The sequence below is a fragment of the Musca vetustissima genome, unplaced genomic scaffold (genome assembly GCF_032173495.1).
Source record: "Musca vetustissima isolate MV318-11 ecotype Yass unplaced genomic scaffold, APGP_CSIRO_Mvet_v1 utg63975, whole genome shotgun sequence".
NCBI classification, from domain to species: domain Eukaryota; kingdom Metazoa; phylum Arthropoda; class Insecta; order Diptera; family Muscidae; genus Musca; species Musca vetustissima.
In genome coordinates this window covers 113,361-132,916 of record NW_026878484.1, presented here as the reverse complement: position 1 = coordinate 132,916, position 19,556 = coordinate 113,361, and the positions used below count along the sequence as shown (strand labels likewise).

General features: G+C 37.1%; 1 protein-coding gene across 1 annotated transcript in view; it reads right to left on the bottom strand.

The window, feature by feature from the left end:
* LOC133323240 (uncharacterized) overlaps positions 1-19,556 on the bottom strand; it is a 77,306-nt gene that overhangs the window by 47,535 nt on the left and 10,215 nt on the right. Inside the window, exon 4 of the mRNA XM_061532196.1 lies at positions 17,159-17,164. Coding sequence (XP_061388180.1) covers positions 17,159-17,164 — 6 coding nt within the window. The remainder of the gene's footprint in view (positions 1-17,158; positions 17,165-19,556) is intronic.

Here is a 19,556-nt window from a genome sequence, read left to right as displayed (position 1 = left end):
CATATTATTTTATTTTCAGTACACTTTATTTCAACTGCATATGTCAGAAAAACTAAGCAATCCACACATTTATATCGACCATAAATTAAATTCGAGTACAATTTAGTACCAAATTTCATGATCCGAGCTCTAAAGGTTCTCCCAAAACCAAATTGTACCAAATATAGTTCCATTTATCACACATTATTTCCAAGTGTATCCGCCTCAATCATCCAACAAAACTTCTTGCAAACCCCTATCCTACACCCCCACAATGATTAAAAAATCAAAATTCAGGATTCCACAATTTAAATTGTATCAAATTTAGTACACAGTAGTTCGAATTTCCAATACTTCCTACTTAAACAAAACTCGCACCCACACAGTTATCCTAAATCCAAGTTTCAGAATTCCATCTCTATCGGTTCATCCACAATTCAATTTGTACCAAATTGGGTACATTTAGTAGTACGAATTTCCAAAACTTCCTACTTAACCCAAACCTACCCCCCTACAGTGATCTTAAATCCAAGTTTCTGGATTACATTTCATCAGTTCACCCACGATTCAAATTGTACCAAATTTAGTACACAGTACTACGAACTTCCAAAACGTTCTACATACTCCAAACCCTCACCCCCACAGTGATCCTAAATCCAAGTTTCAGGATTCCAATTCTATCGGTTCACCCTCAATTCAAATTGTACCAAATTTAGTACACAGTAGTATCAATTTCCAAAACTTCCTACATACCCAATCCTCAACCTTAATTTGCATTCCAAATTTAAATTTTCAATTTCAATTTAATTTATTTCATAAACGAGAGCGATTCAAAAAACAACAAAATGTAGACTACTCCAAAAGCTTAAAACTAACAACGTATTATCTTAATAATATCTTAACTTCTATTTAGTTGGAGGGGTTCAGAACCATTGTACTTCAAAAACATTTTTATTATTATAATTAGATTATTTGATGTAGCGACCTAGCACATAGGGCCAAGGACTACAATACTATATCTACTCTCAACCACTAATTACAATTTACAGGTTTAAATAACTTATTATTATATCACAATCATCAATGTAAAAGAAATATAATTTATTATGGCTATTATTACTTAAATGTTGAAATCAGTTATGCAATAAAAATACAAATAATTAAACAAACCAAATGTCAAAGTTCTAGCTATACTGCTTCCTGTCAAATGCACGGTCATTGTGCTAGCCGTTGAAAAATTAAAACGTTTTGTGAGAATTGTGCAGGTAACCATAGAAAAGAAGATTGCACAAATAATTTCCTGAAATGTGCAAACTGCAATGGTGAACACATCATTGGAATGTACGAGCCGATTAAAGTTCAAGAAATAAGAAGGTGATATGAAATCTCCAAAATTAAAAGATCATCAACTCAATTTAATAATTCGTCGAACTACAATTATAACTTCCCAAACGTATTAAATCAATCCGAAAATCCTAAATTTTCGGGATGGTATATTAACCCAAATAAATACCAGGCTAATAACTATTTATTTACCCTGGAGGAAATGAAGAGTCTTACTATGAAATTAGGTTAGGTTAGGAATGTACAGTTGTTAGTAACAACCGTCCACTCGGAGACTATTGTCCATTGTGATCATCCTTTTTACCTGCAAAGAGAAAGGGAAGAGAAGAGAGAGGAAGAGCAATAAAAATATGGTGGGAGGAAAGCGTAGAGATGGTTATTTTAGCCATGTCAGATTTTTGACAAATCCTAGGATCTGGTTGGGGTACATTTTAGAAAATAATTTAGTTCAAGCTTAAATAAATGTAATACAAAAACGATCAATTTGAGCTCTTCACCACTGTAGATACCAATTTTTTATCATTAAAGAAATTTTGCAATACAAAAAACGGTCCAGTTTTTAACAGTAGAGATCAGAATTTAGCGTTTGACCATATGGATATATATATATATAAATATATATATATATGCTACTTTCCCGGAGGAATTTCTAACGCGATAATAAAGCTAACTGGTTCCGTTCAATACTAATATAATTCAGGATGCCGTTCAGCACAGTATTCCCAAAAATATAAACAGGATCCTATGGATATCTATATGAAATTTATTCAATATAAAAATATTCATTCAACACAGATATACATATAAAAGCAATTTTAATAGATTCAGAGTATCTATATCAATGGCCTGGGTAAAAAATAAATAATAAAATAAATAAATAAATAATAAATAAAACATTATCTTAATTGGACACTTCATCGAATCCACTTTGGAAAATTTCTAAAATTTTAAAGAGGAAAAATCAAAATATACCTACTCTATCCCAAAATATTAAATTTTATTATTCCGGATATTGAAGATAACTACCTCATAAACGTTTCCTATTGATTGGAAATTTAATTTTAAAAACGATACCATTGCTTAAACCAAATAAATCTCCAGAAAATCCTGCTTCATATAGACCGATTAGTCTATTGTCATCATTAAGCAAGATAATAGAAACGATTATAAAGCATACGATTTTGAATGTTATCAACTCAAAGGATATTATCCCAATACAGCCTCCTCTTAAAATTAGGAATACGGTCTCCAAAAATGTTAATGAGGAAAAATCTACGGAAATGATTTTATTAGACATTAAAGCAGCTTTTACTCTGTTTGGCACAACGGACTTTTTCATAAATTCATAGAACTCATTAAAAAATTCAAAATTTTTTATATGGAAGATCTGAGTCTATTGTCATCATTAAGCAAGATAATAGAAACGATTATAAAGCATACGATTTTGAATGTTATCAACTCAAAGGATATTATCCCAATACAGCCTCCTCTTAAAATTAGGAATATGGTCTCCAAAAATGTTAATGAGGAAAAATCTACGGAAATGATTTTATTAGACATTAAAGCAGCTTTTACTCTGTTTGGCACAACGGACTTTTTCATAAATTCATAGAACTCATTAAAAAATTCAAATTTTTTTTTTGGAAGATCTGATGAGGTGTATGTCGGAACTACTTCTTCTGAAGTATTGTATACAAATGAAGGATGTCCCTAAAGATCTTGTTTATCGTATATTTTTACATCTGACCATACCATTGCGCCTATATACAGTGTCACGTACAACAAAATCTTAGCTGTGTGATATAGACTTATACTGGTAAAACTACCCCAATATCCATGGTCATTTAGTTTAGACTGATATTTTTTTCGATAATTTTTGTTGTTGTTCTACTCAAACAACTGATTTGATATATCAAATGTCATTACAAATTGATATTTCCTCACATAATGTAAAAATATGCCGGTTTTCTTCCCCGAAGCCATTCGATGTCAAAGGTGTCCTTCAAGTGCATTACTAACTTTTGAATTTGTATTTTGAATTTTTGTTTATTTTTATAAATATTTATCGATATCTAGTTATTCCAGCAGTTTCTGGGCCATTCGCCTCTATTATTTCTATACGGGGGTAGTGCCCTTAAATAAATTAACTACGATGGGAAAAAGAAGCAAAAATAATAAAGTTACGGTGCAGGCAGTCAATAACCCAGTACCGGCGGTTGGTGAGATCACAAGCCACGTGTCGTCGAGATCAAGCGATTGTGATCCGGCTGTTCTAGGTGTGGATGCCTTGGCACCTACAGCTGTACCTGCTACAAGTGCAGCAATTCTAAGCCAAAACGTTGACGAACCGGATACTCCTTTGACAAACGAGCATTGCAAGACTGATGAAAATCAGTCTTTGGCTGACAGGACTGCAGTTCTGGGAGGGGACGACCTACATGGGACTATACGCGCTATCCGCGATAGTCTAGAGGAACAAAGCAAGGAACTCTTCGCTCGAGAACTCGAGATGGACAAGATCTCCCTCGCACAAAAGTAGTAGAATCGGCGAATCCCACTGTCTCTGACAAAGGTGCTAAGCCGACTTCTGACCTGAAGCCCAGTTCTAACCCGAACCCGTGTAAAAATGCACATGAAAAGGCAATTGAGAGTATCCCAAAGCAAATTGTCACCCATAAGGGTGATCAACGTGCTGAGGGCTCTGTCTCAAAGCCCGATTCTGCGCCTAACGACAAGGGTGAAGCAAAAGCTCTGGGTGGATCCAAATGTGGTCGAAACAGGAAGAAGGGGAAGTCAGTAAAGGAACCATCGTCTCCTGGGGGAGCAGTACAAATCTGTGAAGTGCCTCCGCTCTTCAGAAGTTCCGCAACCCTCACCCAAGAAGACGATGACTTCTCGTCTGGTAAATCCTTCTACCTCGTATGCGGTTGACCCACCAGGGGAGGAGTATCTCAGGAAGCGTGAGGGGAAAATGAACTTCGGTTCATGATGGGTTCGGTTTCGACTGAACACATCCACCGAAACTTAGTTAGAGTGGGGAAGCAGCATAGGCTGCGCATAATGCAGATCAATCTGCGTCATTGCAAGGCCGCAGCCGCCGAACTACTCCTGTCCCTCACGAACTCGGAAGTGGGCATTGCCTTAGTTCAGGACCCACATATTTATAAAAATATGGTTTCTGGACTAAGGAATGACAACTTCGACATTTTCGCCGCGTCCATGGGGGACAAGGTGAGCACATATATACTAGGTAAGAAGAGCTTAAATATAATCTTTCTATCTAATTACAGCAATGGTGACATGTGCACCGTAAGGCTGGAGCATACGATGGGAAGGCCACCCTGCTCTCCTCAGTCTATATGCCCTTTGAGGAGATGGATCCACCAGGCACCTGTGTACGAAAAATGCTCGATGAAATGACGAGCACCTGCAATGTTATCATGGACACAAACAAACGAGGTGAGTCCGTTTTTCGATTTCATTTTATCCTATAATTTACGCATATGTAATAGGGGTAGTGATCCGACTTTTAAAGTTAGGGATAAAGAGGAGGTCATTGACTTAACCCTCTCAAATCTAGATGACTCCGTCATCAAAAATTGGAGGGTATCTGATGAATGTTCCTTCTCGGATCATTTAAAGATTCTCTTCGAGTACTCTTTTGACGGAGATAGACAACAGCCTTATCGGAATCCAAGGAGAACAAACTGGGAGAAATTCACGGAGCTAACGAACTCCCAGCTGACTCTTAACACAAACTTAGGAACAGCTGTGGAACTCAATGGGGCCGTGAAAAATCTAACAGATGTCCTCCATAGTTGCCATAAGGAATCATGTCCGCTCACATATCCCGGGAAGAAATCTCGGCCAGTGTGATGGAACACTTGGTGAGCTCAGAAAAGCGACCAGACGACTGTATAACAGGGCGCATAAGTCGAAACTCGACACTGATTGGAACTCCTATAGAGCTAGTTTCAACAAATACAAGAGTGAGATAAAACGCGCGAAGAAAAAGTCATGGGTAATTTTCTGTGAGTCGATAGAAGGAGTCAACGACACTGCTAGGTTTCGAAAACTACTATCCAAGGACCCGACATTTAAAAGTACTCTCTTTCTTTGCGATTTTTCGGTTATACTATGTACCGTTACTATTGATGTTTTTGTTTTTGCTGTAAGACAGACGAAACTGGCCGAGGGTTAAAATGACAATTGATATTTTTTCTAAACTATGTCCCTTTATATGATTATAAATGCAAAATTTTAGATTTTTATTCCGACAACAATTTTTTTGACACTGAAGCAAGATGGAGCGTGGACGGACTCAGGTTCTGAGACTCTAAATCTCCTAGCCGAGGCTCATTTCCCAGGTTGCAAAGACATGGGTACCATCGACGGTGAACGTGATGACACTCAGCCTTTTGCCACTCCCGATCTGGATCTCATTAGCAAGGTGGTTAACAGTAATAAGATACGATGGGCGGTCAACACATTCAAACCGTATAAATCGCCAGGACCAGATGGAATTCTACCGGCGATGCTTCAATATGCCTCGCCAAGTATATATCTGATCCTTGAGAAGATCTATACTGCGTCTTTGACTCTCGTACATTCCTAAAGAAGGGCAACCAAGCCACTCTGCCCCAAACGACTATAGACCCATTAGCTTATCATCCTTTCTCCTCAAGACTCTCGAAAGACTGATCGACCTGGAGATTAGGAGTCGTATAGACACCACCTTTCTTAGCAACTCAGAACACGCATACATAAAGGGCAAGTCTGTGGAATCTGCACTGTACGAAGTGGTAGGCTATATTGAGAGGAACATGGAAAATTTAAATTTTATGCTGGCCGCCTTCTTAGATATAGATGGAGCCTTTAACAACGTTAAACTTGAATCCATAAACCACTCACTTAAAGAAGTTGGCATTCCTGATACCCTGACATATTGGATAAATAAAATGCTTAACAGCAGAATTATAAATTCAAGTGTGGGTGATACAAAAATCAGGAAAAAGGTAACTAGACATAACCGCTTTATTTGAATACATCACAGTATTACTATGGAGTTCCATCAAAAATAACTCTAGAGGGGTTATTGTAGTAAACGCATTAAATGCCCATAACATGTATATATTAAATGATGACAATCCCACTCATCTTTCCACATTTAACACTCTTACAAGCATAGATATTGCCTGCTGCTCTACTTCACTAATGCCTTTCGCATCCAGTAAGACAATAGACGGACTATATGACAGTGATCACTTCCCTATTGTTACTACCATCAAAACCAACTCTACATGGTCTTCAATAAAACGACCTTTAATTTACAATTTTAAAAAGGCTAATTGGACTTCGTATTGCATAACTGTTCATGAGGAGTTGAAAACCAAATCTTGGCGGAACAATGACGAATGAAAGACAAAATCATGAAATATCGGACATTTCGAAAAAAAAAAATCAATTTCAAAGCAAAACAAGTTTGCGACGACGCTCTACTATATTTGGACTATTACGTCACTAAAGCACTTTCTGTCCGAAACCACACATCGATACTTGCAATTGACTTTGAAAAGGCTTTTGATCGTATCGATATGCATGTCATCTTGGATTCTTTTACATCTTGGGCTGCAGCTCCAAAATATTAAATCATATCGAGAGCTTCCTTTCTGATCGAAAATTTCGTGTAAAAATCAATAACTTCTATTCCCAAACATTTTCATTATAAAACGGTATACCTCAAGGATCACCACTATCGGTAGCACTCTTTCAAATAGCATTTAACCAAATAAACATTATAATCAACAAACATCAAAAAATCTACCACTGCCTCTATGCTGATGACGTGTATATCTTAAGTCAACAAAGGGATAACAACGATGCCAACAACAGTTTTTCCCAAATCATACTCGAAATTATAAACTGGTGTAAAACTTCGCCTTCTAAATCAATACTACATATATGCAGAAAACTCGTCAATAATTAATGAAGATGTTATAAAAGTAATTACATCGAAAAAGAAACCTAAAATACCATCGATATGAATGTGTTATGTATTGAATTTTTCGGATAAAATAAAAACTTTACCGAAAAATACCCAGTGTGGATGTACTCGAAAGAGTCTTGTGACATGTCTCTATCTTTGTATAAAAAAGAGAGTACACCAAATGAAATTTACATAAAAAATTTCAAACAACTTATCGCGCAGTACCACAGCTTGGGAACACTTTTTACTGATGCTTCAAAAAACGACGATAATACTTCATATGCCGTAGTAAATAATATTGGTAAAGTTCTGACATCAAAAATAGTATCCAATTATTGCTCGATTTTAACCGCTGAAGTTGCAGGTATCCTAGAAGCCATAAATATTGCCAAAGGGTAACAATTGTTACCAAATGTTACTAAATGTTGTCTGTTTACACAAAAACCCAGTAAAAGAGAGTCAAGTGAGAGAGCAAGTTTGACAGTTGAACAACAACAAAGTTGCTCGAGTTTACTGAAAGAATTTTATTCAGTAAGATTTTGCAACTCAGCCATTTTCTGGTGAGCTGTTTTCTGACCAAACACAAAAATTATTTAAAACATTTTTTTTAATATGCAATGTTCAATTTGAAGTTAATTACAGAAAATGGAAGAAAATTCGTATGTAATGCAAAGTTTCATTAAATTAGAAACTAATTCCTTATATATTTTTAGGCAAGTTCCAGATAGAGGGCAATGTATTGATGCAGGGAGCTTAAATGTTCCCAGGGAACATACCAGATCGATTTTTCAGTTATTATTCATTTTATTTTAATATTAAATGCAATACAAATAATTGTGTTCATCCTTTGTTTGTTATTTATTTTGGCGCAAATCAAATGTTTTCTTGAATCGGCTGTTTATTTGCTAAATCTTACTAAATGTTGTCTGTTTACTTTTTTCAGTATTATCGCAAAATAGAGTAAGAAAGGCTTACTCTCTGAAGTAGAACTTACTGAATAATTGTTACTGGAAAAGTAACCAGACACACCTAATATTGCAAATACAAAGTGGATAGGTATCAACAAAATAAGGGATAAACTTATCTCCAGTAACAACAAAATTTAACTTGTTTGGATTCCTGGTCATGTTGGAATACCAGGGAATGTTTTCGCTGATATTGCCGCAAAAAATAATAGATAATATAATTGAATCGCTCGATATAAAAGCTCATATAATTAATCACATTCTTAAAAAAACAGGCTATAAACAAAAATAACTATCACCACTCTCACTATGATGAAATTAACCCGCATAAAAACTCTGCAATATATCCTACTAATATCGACAAAAGGAAAATCAAGACATTCTCCCGGTTACGTATGATAAATAAGAATACCGACAATAAATGTCAAAAATGTGGCGATGTGGTTAACATTAAACATATCCTCCAAACATGCAGATCACTTTCTCGACAACAACGCACAATACTACAAAACTAAGGATTCCAAATGTTAAAACTATTAACATCCAAAACATCAACTGGATCTTTCAATATATTAAACTAAACAATATAATTATTTAAAAAGTTTATAAATACCATGTACCAGCTGATGGCCTTTGTTGCTAAAGCTGTACATTTTTTTCTTGATATTATATTATTTTATTTTCACATATTATTTTATTTTCAGTACACTTTATTTCAACTGCATATGTCAGAAAAACTAAGCAATCCACACATTAATATCGACCATAAATTAAATTCGAGTACAATTTAGTACCAAATTTCATGATCCGAGCTCTAAAGGTTCTCCCAAAACCAAATTGTACCAAATATAGTTCCATATATCACACATTATTTCCAAGTGTATCCGCCTCAATCATCCAACAAAACTTCTTGCAAACCCCTATCCTACACCCCCACAATGATTAAAAAATCAAAATTCAGGATTCCACAATTTAAATTGTATCAAATTTAGTACACAGTAGTTCGAATTTCCAATACTTCCTACTTAAACAAAACTCGCACCCACACAGTTATCCTAAATCCAAGTTTCAGAATTCCATCTCTATCGGTTCAACCACAATTCAATTTGTACCAAATTGAGTACATTTAGTAGTACGAATTTCCAAAACTTCCTACTTAACCCAAACCTACCCCCCTACAGTGATCTTAAATCCAAGTTTCAGGATTACATTTCTATCAGTTCACCCACGATTCAAATTGTACCAAATTTAGTACACAGTACTACGAACTTCCAAAACGTTCTACATACTCCAAACCCTCACCCCCACAGTGATCCTAAATCCAAGTTTCAGGATTCCAATTCTATCGGTTCACCCTCAATTCAAATTGTACCAAATTTAGTACACAGTAGTATCAATTTCCAAAACTTCCTACATACCCAATCCTCAACCTTAATTTGCATTCCAAATTTAAATTTTCAATTTCAATTTAATTTATTTCATAAACGAGAGCGATTCAAAAAACAACAAAATGTAGACTACTCCAAAAGCTTAAAACTAACAACGTATTATCTTAATAATATCTTAACTTCTATTTAGTTGGAGGGGTTCAGAACCATTGTACTTCAAAAACATTTTTATTATTATAATTAGATTATTTGATGTAGCGACCTAGCACATAGGGCCAAGGACTACAATACTATATCTACTCTCAACCACTAATTACAATTTACAGTTTTAAATAACTTATTATTATATCACAATCATCAATATAAAAGAAATATAATTTATTATGGCTATTATTACTTAAATGTTGAAATCAGTTATGCAATAAAAATACAAATAATTAAACAAAACCCATGAATTTTAAGAGGAATTGAGGCTAAAGTAATCATATAAATGAGTTCGATAACATTTTAAGGAAGAGCTAAATGTTTTTAGTTCAATCCATTCACATGCTACGAAATTGTACCAAATTTAGTACATTTCAGTACTTTTCGGATGCTTGTGCTACATCTATTCTACACTCCATCAGTAACCCTCAAACCAAATTTCAGAGTTCTAGCTATACTGCTTCCTGCCAAATGCACGGTCATTGTGCTAGCCGTTGAAAAATTAAAACGTTTTGTGAGAATTGTGCAGGTAACCATAGAAAAGAAGATTGCACAAATAATTTCCTGAAATGTGCAAACTGCAATGGTGAACACATCATTGGAATGTACGAGCCGATTAAAGTTCAAGAAATAAGAAGGTGATATGAAATCTCCAAAATTAAAAGATCATCAACTCAATTTAATAATTCGTCGAACTACAATTATAACTTCCCAAACGTATTAAATCAATCCGAAAATCCTAAATTTTCGGGATGGAATATTAACCCAAATAAATACCAGGCTAATAACTATTTATTTACCCTGGAGGAAATGAAGAGTCTTACTATGAAATTAGGTTAGGTTAGGAATGTACAGTTGTTAGTAACAACCGTCCACTCGGAGACTATTGTCCATTGTGATCATCCTTTTTACCTGCAAAGAGAAAGGGAAGAGAAGAGAGAGGAAGAGCAATAAAAATATGGTGGGAGGAAAGCGTAGAGATGGTTATTTTAGCCATGTCAGATTTTTGACAAATCCTAGGATCTGGTTGGGGTACATTTTAGAAAATAATTTAGTTCAAGCTTAAATAAATGTAATACAAAAACGATCAATTTGAGGTCTTCACCACTGTAGATACCAAATTTTTATCATTAAAGAAATTTTGCAATACAAAAAAACGGTCCAGTTTTTAACAGTAGAGATCAGAATTTAGCGTTTGACCATATGGATATAAAAATATATATATATATATAAATTCGTAATATATATATATATATATATATATATATGCTCTAGAAACAATAGTTGGGGTAATATGTCATATGACAAACTTCAGCACAATAACGTTCTCGCAAACCTCAACATACTCAATATAGCTTGCATAAAAGCCATAAACGATCTGATCTCAGACCATCTTCCGGTTTTTTGCGAAGTCAATTTAAGTGCAAATACTTCGACCCACCTTTATTACTATTACAATAAAGCTAACTGGTTCCGTTCAATACTAATATAATTCAGGATGCCGTTCAACACAGTATTCCCAAAAATATAAACAGGATCCTATGGATATCTATATGAAATTTATTCAATATAAAAATATTCATTCAACACAGATATACATATAAAAGCAATTTTAATAGATTCAGAGATGTTAGCGATCGTATCTATATCAATGGCCTGGGTAAAAAATAAATAATAAAATAAATAAATAAATAATAAATAAAACATTATCTTAATTGGACACTTCATCGAATCCACTTTGGAAAATTTCTAAAATTTTAAAGAGGAAAAATCAAAATATACCTACTCTATCCCAAAATATTAAATTGTATTATTCCGAATATTGAAGATAACTACCTCATAAACGTTTCCTATTGATTAGAAATTTAATTTTAAAAACGATACCATTGCTTAAACCAAATAAATATCCAGAAAATCCTGCTTCATATAGACCGATTAGTCTATTGTCATCATTAAGCAAGATAATAGAAACGATTATAAAGCATACGATTTTGAATGTTATCAACTCAAAGGATATTATCCCAATACAGCCTCCTCTTAAAATTAGGAATACGGTCTCCAAAAATGTTAATGAGGAAAAATCTACGGAAATGATTTTATTAGACATTAAAGCAGCTTTTACTCTGTTTGGCACAACGGACTTTTTCATAAATTCATAGAACTCATTAAAAAATTCAAAATTTTTTATATGGAAGATCTGAGTCTATTGTCATCATTAAGCAAGATAATAGAAACGATTATAAAGCATACGATTTTGAATGTTATCAACTCAAAGGATATTATCCCAATACAGCCTCCTCTTAAAATTAGGAATATGGTCTCCAAAAATGTTAATGAGGAAAAATCTACGGAAATGATTTTATTAGACATTAAAGCAGCTTTTACTCTGTTTGGCACAACGGACTTTTTCATAAATTCATAGAACTCATTAAAAAATTCAAATTTTTTTTTTTTGGAAGATCTGATGAGGTGTATGTCGGAACTACTTCTTCTGAAGTATTGTATACAAATGAAGGATGTCCCTAAAGATCTTGTTTATCGTATATTTTTACATCTGACCATACCATTGCGCCTATATACAGTGTCACGTACAACAAAATCTTAGCTGTGTGATATAGACTTATACTGGTAAAACTACCCCAATATCCATGGTCATTTAGTTTAGACTGATATTTTTTTCGATAATTTTTGTTGTTGTTCTACTCAAACAACTGATTTGATATATCAAATGTCATTACAAATTGATATTTCCTCACATAATGTAAAAATATGCCGGTTTTCTTCCCCGAAGCCATTCGATGTCAAAGGTGTCCTTCAAGTGCATTACTAACTTTTGAATTTGTATTTTGAATTTTTGTTTATTTTTATAAATATTTATCGATATCTAGTTATTCCAGCAGTTTCTGGGCCATTCGCCTCTATTATTTCTATACGGGGGTAGTGCCCTTAAATAAATTAACTACGATGGGAAAAAGAAGCAAAAATAATAAAGTTACGGTGCAGGCAGTCAATAACCCAGTACCGGCGGTTGGTGAGATCACAAGCCACGTGTCGTCGAGATCAAGCGATTGTGATCCGGCTGTTCTAGGTGTGGATGCCTTGGCACCTACAGCTGTACCTGCTACAAGTGCAGCAATTCTAAGCCAAAACGTTGACGAACCGGATACTCCTTTGACAAACGAGCATTGCAAGACTGATGAAAATCAGTCTTTGGCTGACAGGACTGTAGTTCTGGGAGGGGACGACCTACATGGGACTATACGCGCTATCCGCGATAGTCTAGAGGAACAAAGCAAGGAACTCTTCGACCAATTAGACAGACTTGTACCGGAAGAGCAATGTGGGGACACGCTTCCGGAGGAACTGCTATTAAATCTTACCCTAACTGATGATGAGCTGGACACCACGGTGATCCCAGCCAAGTCTACACAGGGGGATTGCCATAGTAGTAACGAAGGAAGTGTGGACCCCATTGTCCGACCGACCTCCAGTCTGACTCCAACAGGTCCTGTGTCGGCACCAGCCGACAAACTTCAGAAGCAATCTGCAACAGAGGTGATGTCCGACGATGGGGAATCTGTTGATCCCCCAGAAACGGAAAAGGCTCAAAGGTTGGGAAGGCCCGAGATGTGACCGATGCGAAGCATTACAAACTTGCTGTTTCGTCTCTTCGCAAATTCGTGGGGCGAGACGCGAATTTGATCGCGGAGAGGGAGGTTCACCTCATCAAGGGTAAGATGAGATATGTGAGGAAATTCGAGAGAATTTATCCTCACGCTCTCCATCGAGAACTCGAGATGGACAAGATCTCCCTCCCGAATCTCACTGCTCGCACAAAAGTAGTAGAATCGGCGAAGCCCACTGTCTCTGACAAAGGTGCTAAGCCGACTTCTGACCTGAAGCCCAGTTCTAACCCGAACCCGTGTAAAAATGCACATGAAAAGGCAATTGAGAGTATCCCAAAGCAAATTGTCACCCATAAGGGTGATCAACGTGCTGAGGGCTCTGTCTCAAAGCCCGATTCTGCGCCTAACGACAAGGGTGAAGCAAAAGCTCTGGGTGGATCCAAATGTGGTCGAAACAGGAAGAAGGGGAAGTCAGTAAAGGAACCATCGTCTCCTGGAGGAGCAGTACAAATCTGTGAAGCGCCTCCGCTCTTCAGAAGTTCCGCAACCCTCACCCAAGAAGACGATGACTTCTCGTCTGGTAAATCCTTTTACCTCGTATGCGGCTTGCGTTGGACAACAAACTGCGGAGAAACGTCTAAGTACGGAGAAGGCTTCAACCTCCTCTGGAAAGGCGACCTTCAAGGTTCGTAGTCAACGACAGCATAAGCCGTATGATAGACCAACCAAGGTAGCCGCTGAAGAAGACATTCTTGTGGCGATCATAGACAAAGCTGATCCTCAGGGCAGAATCAGTGAGAGTCATTGGTTGCTATTTGAAAGAGCTCTTCGGTCGGCTATCGTCTGTGGGACGGACCAAGGGGATCGACAGTTTGGTAGAGCCTTCATGCATGCATGCCAAAGTCATTAACTGTTTAAACAAGAAATCCAAGGATTTCCTTGTGGAAACCTTTAGTGGCTTTGGCGCGCTCTGGGAAGGAGCAAACTTTGCGGCGATTTCCCTAGCAGAAATCCCAACAAGACGGTTCCTTTCAGCCTGGGTCCCCCACCTTCAGTGGACAAGGAGCTCCTGCTGAAAATGCTGGCGCTACAAAACCCCAGCCTCACTACATCGAGCTGGACTGTGGTCAGTCTTACTCCCTGTAACGAGGATGGTGGCGAGTGTTGCGGTTGACCCACCAGGGGAGGAGTATCTCAGGAAGCGTGAGGGGAAAATGAACTTCGGTTCATGATGGGTTCGGTTTCGACTGAACACATCCACCGAAACTTAGTTAGTGGGGAAGCAGCATAGGCTGCGCATAATGCAGATCAATCTGCGTCATTTCAAGGCCGCAGCCGCCGAACTACTCCTGTCCCTCACGAACTCGGAAGTGGGCATTGCCTTAGTTCAGGACCCATATATTTATAAAAATATGGTTTCTGGACTAAGGAATGACAACTTCGACATTTTCGCCGCGTCCATGGGGGACAAGGTGAGCACATATATACTAGGTAAGAAGAGCTTAAATCTAATCTTTCTATCTAATTACAGCAATGGTGACATGTGCACCGTAAGGCTGGAGCATACGATGGGAAGGCCACCCTGCTCTCCTCAGTCTATATGCCCTTTGAGGAGATGGATCCACCAGGCACCTGTGTACGAAAAATGCTCGATGAAATGACGAGCACCTGCAATGTTATCATGGACACAAACAAACGAGGTGAGTCCGTTTTTCGATTTCATTTTATCCTATAATTTACGCATATGTAATAGGGGTAGTGATCCGACTTTTAAAGTTAGGGATAAAGAGGAGGTCATTGACTTAACCCTCTCAAATCTAGATGACTCCGTCATCAAAAATTGGAGGGTAGCTGATGAATGTTCCTTCTCGGATCATTTAAAGATTCTCTTCGAGTACTCTTTTGACGGAGATAGACAACAGCCTTATCGGAATCCAAGGAGAACAAACTGGAAGAAATTCACGGAGCTAACGAACTCCCAGCTGACTCTTAACACAAACTTAGGAACAGCTGTGGAACTCAATGGGGCCGTGAAAAATCTAACAGATGTCCTCCATAGTTGCCATAAGGAATCATGTCCGCTCACATATCATGTCCGCTCACATCTCGGCCAGTGTGATGGAACACTTGGTGAGCTCAGAAAAGCGACCAGACGACTGTATAACAGGGCGCATAAGTCGAAACTCGACACTGATTAGAACTCCTATAGAGCTAGTTTCAACAAATACAAGAGTGAGATAAAACGCGCGAAGAAAAAGTCATGGGTTAATTTCTGTGAGTCGATAGAAGGAGTCAACGACACTGCTAGGTTTCGAAAACTACTATCCAAGGACCCGAAGTCCATCGGTAGTATTAACCCTTTCAGTGTTTTTGTCGAATATATTCGACATTTAAAAGTACTCTCTTTCTTTGCGATTTTTCGGTTATACTATGTACCGTTACTATTGATGTTTTTGTTTTTGCTGTAAGACAGACGAAACTGGCCGAGGGTTAAAATGACAATTGATATTTTTTCTAAACTATGTCCCTTTATATGATTATAAATGCAAAATTTTAGATTTTTATTCCGACAACAATTTTTTTGACACTGAAGCAAGATGGAGCGTGGACGGACTCAGGTTCTGAGACTCTAAATCTCCTAGCCGAGGCTCATTTCCCAGGTTGCAAAGACATGGGTACCATCGACGGTGAACGTGATGACACTCAGCCTTTTGCCACTCCGGATCTGGATCTCATTAGCAAGGTGGTTAACAGTAATAAGATACGATGGGCGGTCTACACATTCAAACCGTATAAATCGCCAGGACCAGATGGAATTCTACCGGCGATGCTTCATGCCTCGCCAAGTATATATCTGATCCTTGAGAAGATCTATACTGCGTGTTTGACTCTCGTATGTTCCGGATCTATGGAACGAGGTAAAGGTTACTTACATTCCTAAAGCAGGGCAACCAAGCCACTCTGCACCAAACGACTATAGACCCATTAGCTTATCATCCTTTCTCCTCAAGACTCTCGAAAGACTGATCGACCTGGAGATTAGGAGTCGTATAGACACCACCTCTCTTAGCAACTCAGAACACGCATACATAAAGGGCAAGTCAGTGGAATCTGCACTGTACGAAGTGGTAGGCTATATTGAGAGTAACATGGAAAATTTAAATTTTATGCTGGCCGCCTTCTTAGATATAGATGGAGCCTTTAACAACGTTAAACTTGAATCCATAAACCACTCACTTAAAGAAGTTGGCATTCCTGAGGAGGGAGGCGCACAATCCTGGACTGTCAACTACGATGGAATAGGAACGTTGAGGAACGGGCGAAGACAGCGATGATTGCACTCTATACATACAAGTACGCCATTGGGAAAAGCTGGGGGCTAAAAACTAAGCGACTATATATCACCAATCCTTAGATTTGACGTAGATGTGGTTATTCCTAGTAGAGACGACTGGAAACGAAGTAACCCTCCTCTGGACGGTCTGGCCTTCTATACAGACGGATCCAAGATGGAAGAAGATACTGGGGCAGGCGTCTACTGTGAAAGGTTAGACCTTGAGTTAACCTACAAGCTGGATTGCAACGGTAGTGTTTTCCAAGCTGAAATCTTCGCGATCTGGAAGGCAGCGGAATTGATAAAAAGTCTGGATGCTGAGGTCGTTGAACCGGTGACTATCTTTGTGGATAGTCAAGCGGCTCTTAAAGCCATCAAATCTTGTTACATCAAATCCGAAGCCGTCCTCAAGTGTAGAGCAGCTCTGGAAGAACTTAACCATAGCTATCGGTTGTGTTGGGTACCAGGACATTGTGACATCTTGGGTAATGAAAGAGTGGACGTACTAGATAGACGAGGATCTCAATCCACCGATCTAGAAACTGATGACTCAATCAAACCACCCATATGTATTTTCTATAGGAATTTTGAGGCATTCTTTGACGAAATTGCCTATGAACTTTGGCACAACGAACCTAGATGCAACGTGTCAAGATCCACTTGGCCGACTCTGTCTACCAAAAGAACGCACTCACTGTTGAACCTGAGCAAAGCTGAAATTAGAGTGATGACGGCAATCATCACTGGTCACTGCAACATCAGGGCTTTTACTAGTAAATGGGATCTTGATGCAATTGATTACTGTAGACTCTGTGTTGACGAGGAGGAGGCGGAGACAATCGAGCATATCCTGTGTCACTGCCCAGCCCTGGCTTACAGGCGACACTGACTAATGGGTACTAATTTTCTACCGGATCTCAGCTTCTTCTCATCAAGCGAACCTGCTCTAATCTACAGCATAATTAGAAACATAAACTGGTTAGGAGCATATAACCTTGTAACACTTTTTCTGCCTCATAGGGCCATCGACCTTCACTCATTCTTCACTCCTTTAATTTACTAGGTCTCTTCTGTCTTCTTGGTCTATCTCTTCTTGTGGATGATCACAACGGACCTAACCGGTCTCAGAGTGTTGCAGTCACATATGTGACTGCACATCCCCAAACCTAACCTAACCTAAGCCTATTATACATGTATTTTAAGATAATATCTATGCAAATTAGTACACTTCAATAAAATAAAAATTATATAAAAATCTAAATATGAATGGCCCCCAATCATACGAATAGTGCAAGAATTAGCAAAGAGCTCCCTATATCAGTCAGATATAACTTAACTTTTTCTTTTGAAAAAGATTTATCAGACTTAATTTGTTAACACCAAGTATTTTTTTTTTTGTATATATTTCATAACATCAACGACATTTCATTTTAAAAATCCAGGATGTGCTAATTACGTGTCCCCCTCAAATTTGATTTATTTCGTAAATACCGTTATATATCACAAATTTCCGGGGATAATTTTCTGTTCTCACACTCAATCGATAAAGTACAGTACACATAAGCGTCTTCAATAAAAAAAAAAACTATTTAAAAATATTTTAAACGATTCGAGGGGTAATCAAAACACTTTTCCCTTCAGATGTGTGCTAATTACGTGACCGGCACTATATATATAAATAGTGGACAAACTAAAATCACCATGTTAATTAAAAAATGATTCATTTCCCTACAGAGACAAGGATGAAAACAACAAGTAACAATATTAGCATACCGTGCTGTCCTATCGGTTGTTTGATAATCGGTAGAACAGCACGGTATTTACAGTAGTAATATATTTGCTATCTTTTATGTAATTTTTTTGTAGTCAGCTTATTTCATTTTAAGATTTCGATATAATGATTTTTAAGATGTTTATAATTAATTACTTGTCTTTAACGCACATTTTTCACGTAATGTTTTAGGTGAGATTGTCAGCGATGGTGCTTTTATAAGAAAATTTTGCTCTAACGGTGATACTATTAATATCGGGTTTTTCAATGCTCAATTTCTTAATCCTAGCACCACTTCGATAAAATTTGATGAAGTTAAAAATGTTTTAAAATCTAACTTGTTACATATTGTGGGTGTGGTTGAAACTTGGTTCAAATCCCATATTACCAACAAAGCTGTTCAAGTACCGGGATATAAGATATTTCGTAATGATCGCGTAGGTCGTCGTGGAGGAGGCGTCGCATTATATATTTCTTCGCCTGTGAAAACTTAAATTGTTTCAAAGATATCAAAACCTGGTGTTTGTGAAGCTCTGTTTCTTCATGTAAGTTCAGGTACATCTAGCTTGATCATTGGTGTTGTATACTTGCCCACTGGCGATATTAATTCTTTGGAAACGTACAAGCTACGTACAATCAATGAAAGGCGATATGTAACATTTCGTGATTACAATTCAATAATTTGTGATAACTTAATATCTGACATAAATTCTATTAACTTCTCTTTTTTTTTACAATACGAACAGTTCTGATTTGCAACTAAACTATTTAAATAACACTTTGCAATATCTTTTTGAAACTCATGTACCTGAAAAAACTAGATTAATTAGAACAAATTCAAATCGATGGTTCAGTCGGCCAGAAGTTCTTTCTGCTATCAGAAATAGGGACTTAGCTTTTAGTGCCTTTATTGAGAATTCTACTGTTTACAATAAACAGGTGTATAAGAAATATAAAAA